This window comes from Alexandromys fortis, unplaced genomic scaffold (assembly GCF_014885135.2).
Source record: "Alexandromys fortis isolate MF-2015 unplaced genomic scaffold, M_Fortis_MF-2015_v1.1 scaffold_4, whole genome shotgun sequence".
NCBI classification, from domain to species: Eukaryota; Metazoa; Chordata; class Mammalia; order Rodentia; family Cricetidae; genus Alexandromys; species Alexandromys fortis.
The window spans coordinates 34,081,870-34,084,464 of record NW_026067944.1 but is presented as its reverse complement, the minus strand read 5'-3'; the positions used below and the strand labels follow the sequence as shown (position 1 = coordinate 34,084,464).

The following is a 2,595-nucleotide window of genomic DNA, read 5'->3' as shown; positions in this document are numbered from 1 at the left end:
TAAATTTCCGAAGTGAGAAGAAAGGCAAAACCACCAAAGACAATGGGGTTTTCTCGATCTTTCATTTTTGTTCAGTCTGTACTTAGAAAGTGCTAATTGTTATTTTGGCTATGAGAAGGGCACCATCAAAAGATAAATTGAGAATGGTGGAAAAAAATCCAAAAAGATTAGTCTTATGATAGACTCTGAAAGGACTCTGGAAAAGACTGTACACCATACCTTTCTTTCCGTATTTCTATGTGAGGGAATGTGAGATTATTTATTACTTTTACGTAGATGGCATTAGCTTTCAAACATAAAAGGTGTCCGCACAAGTGTTAAGTGACATCTTCACTCAGAAGACCATAAAGTACCTACTTCCTGATGAAAGATCCAGCAAAAGGACTCTATTATGTGATAGACAACTGAAGGTGTAGGTGTTGTCCTTATCAGGTGACCAAGAAGGGAGTGGAGTGAACAAGCAGGCAGAATGACTTCCCTTGGCAGAGAACTAGCTAAGGCAGCTGTTGCTTATCAAGAACACACAAAAGTTTATTATGGTGGTGTGTTATACCCCACTAACAAGGCACAAAGGCATTTTGATGTGTGTGTACTTATATATATAAATTAAAGGTGTCCAGGTCTACAGTTCCACAAGAGGATAGCATCTCTCCCAGACAAAACCTATCTTGAACATTCTGGTGAGTGAATCTGCTTTTGCTAATCCTCCCTGCTACTTCAAAAATTTATAAGAACCACATTATGGATATTGATGTTCGTCCCTATTTACTCCCTTGGCATTAGACATTATAGTCATCTCTCTTCATTCATGGCCACACCAGAGCTCAGAGATTCACCTTCTTTCCCTTTTCCTTCCAGGTCCAGAAGGCAGACTTTCTACAAGCATGAAGTCTACAATATGGTTCCTTCTCATCTTCATCTCTCTTTTCCATTTGATGATCCCAGTGCACACTCAGGCCTCCAAAGAGTCTTCGGTGAATAAAAAGATCCAGGAAGCTCTCAATAGTAGAAGTCACCATTCAGGTAAGAAAAATTTGAGCTTAATCCTTACTTATGCAATCTAAACCTTTGCTTCATCTCTATCCCAATCGTAGACCCCAGGCTCTGATTAAGTCCACTGTAGCCCTACTTTCTCATCTGGGATTCTTTTATCATCCTACTTGTTTCTGAGCTTTTGATCAAAAATTTGATGAGGAATAAGAAGGGTAGTAGCTGTAATGTAAGAATACACTGTGAATCAAGGATATTTCACAGACTCGGGTTTGTTCATTTAACTTTTACAGCCAATTTATGAGCTAAGAGTAACTATTACTTTGACTTCATAAACTAAGAAATGAAATCTGGGGTCTGGAGAGATGACAAAGGGTTAGGAGGACCCGGGTTGATTCCTAGCACCTACTCACATGGTGACTCACAAACATTTGTAACTCTTGCACCAGAGGATCTGACTGAGGCATGCATTTGATGCACAAACATGTGGGCAAAACACCCATTCATATAAAAAGGGTTTTTGAAAAAGAAATTAAACCTTAATAGTTAGTGAGTAACCTGACTTTAGGGGGTGGAGGGGTGGGAAGCGATTCTAAGTCTGAAGAAGCCTTTCAAGGAGGATGTGAGAAAGCAAGAACATAAGCAATGCCCTTTGTTCCCTACTACTCAGAGCATCCTCTCTTCCAGAAACTAAGAAGCTCTCCTGCACTAGTGTCAAAGCATCAGGCAGTTGGGCCTCCTGTCCTGCTGGTGAGTAACTGCACAAGAAGAATTTTTGAGCAATATGTCCTATGTTCTTCTGCATCAATTTTCTAATATCAAATTATTAAATTAAATTTGTACTACCATAGAGGTGAGCCACAGTCTCTATTACCAAGCCCTACTGATTTTCAGTGCCTTTATGATGCAATGGAGATAAATAGAGTTTTTGTTCTTCCTCTCATTTCTTTCTGTTGTACTCTCAGATGCCAGCCAGCATCATCCTTTGTCTGGTAGTGGATATGCTTTTTATTTCTTTCCCAGTCTATTCCCTTGCATTGCTAGTCAGGGAGCCAACACAGAGGTTAATTTATCAATTTAATGACCTTGAATCTCCAAAATGTTTTGTTTAAGTGATTTTTTTTTTGCTTAAGAACTTTAAGTGACTTTTTCCTTAAGATACTTTCCAAAATTGAATTAGTTTTACGTAAGCCTAGATGTCCCCATGAACTTTTAAAGGAGAACAATTGGGGACTCACCATCTTGTTACAATACAAGGTCACTGATGTCTGTGTCTCACATGAATATGCAGGGATGGCTGTCACTGGTTGTGCATGCGGAATTGGTTGTGGATCGTGGGATATCCAGAATGGAATTACTTGCCACTGTCAGTGCGCAGGCATGGACTGGACCACTGCCCGCTGCTGCCAACTGGTTTGAGAATGAGGAGGCTGAGAACCCAGCTATGAAATGAGGACCATGATGAAACCATGGTCTCCACCAGAAAACCTGATTCACTGTGTCCATAATAAAAATATGTTACCCAATAATTCTTTTTGGGTAATAGACACATCTGTACTTGTGCTTGTTTATGTGTAGTGCTACTACTTCTAGCCTGGGTACCTG

General features: G+C 39.9%; 1 protein-coding gene across 1 annotated transcript; it reads left to right on the top strand.

Moving 5' to 3' along the window:
* Positions 1-884: 884 nt before the first annotated feature.
* LOC126505880 (resistin-like beta) lies at positions 885-2,409 on the top strand. Its single transcript, XM_050149104.1, has 3 exons — positions 885-1,011; positions 1,678-1,740; positions 2,282-2,409. Exons 1-3 carry the CDS (start codon positions 885-887, stop codon positions 2,407-2,409), a joined length of 318 nt encoding a protein of 105 aa, XP_050005061.1.
* Positions 2,410-2,595: the final 186 nt, after the last annotated feature.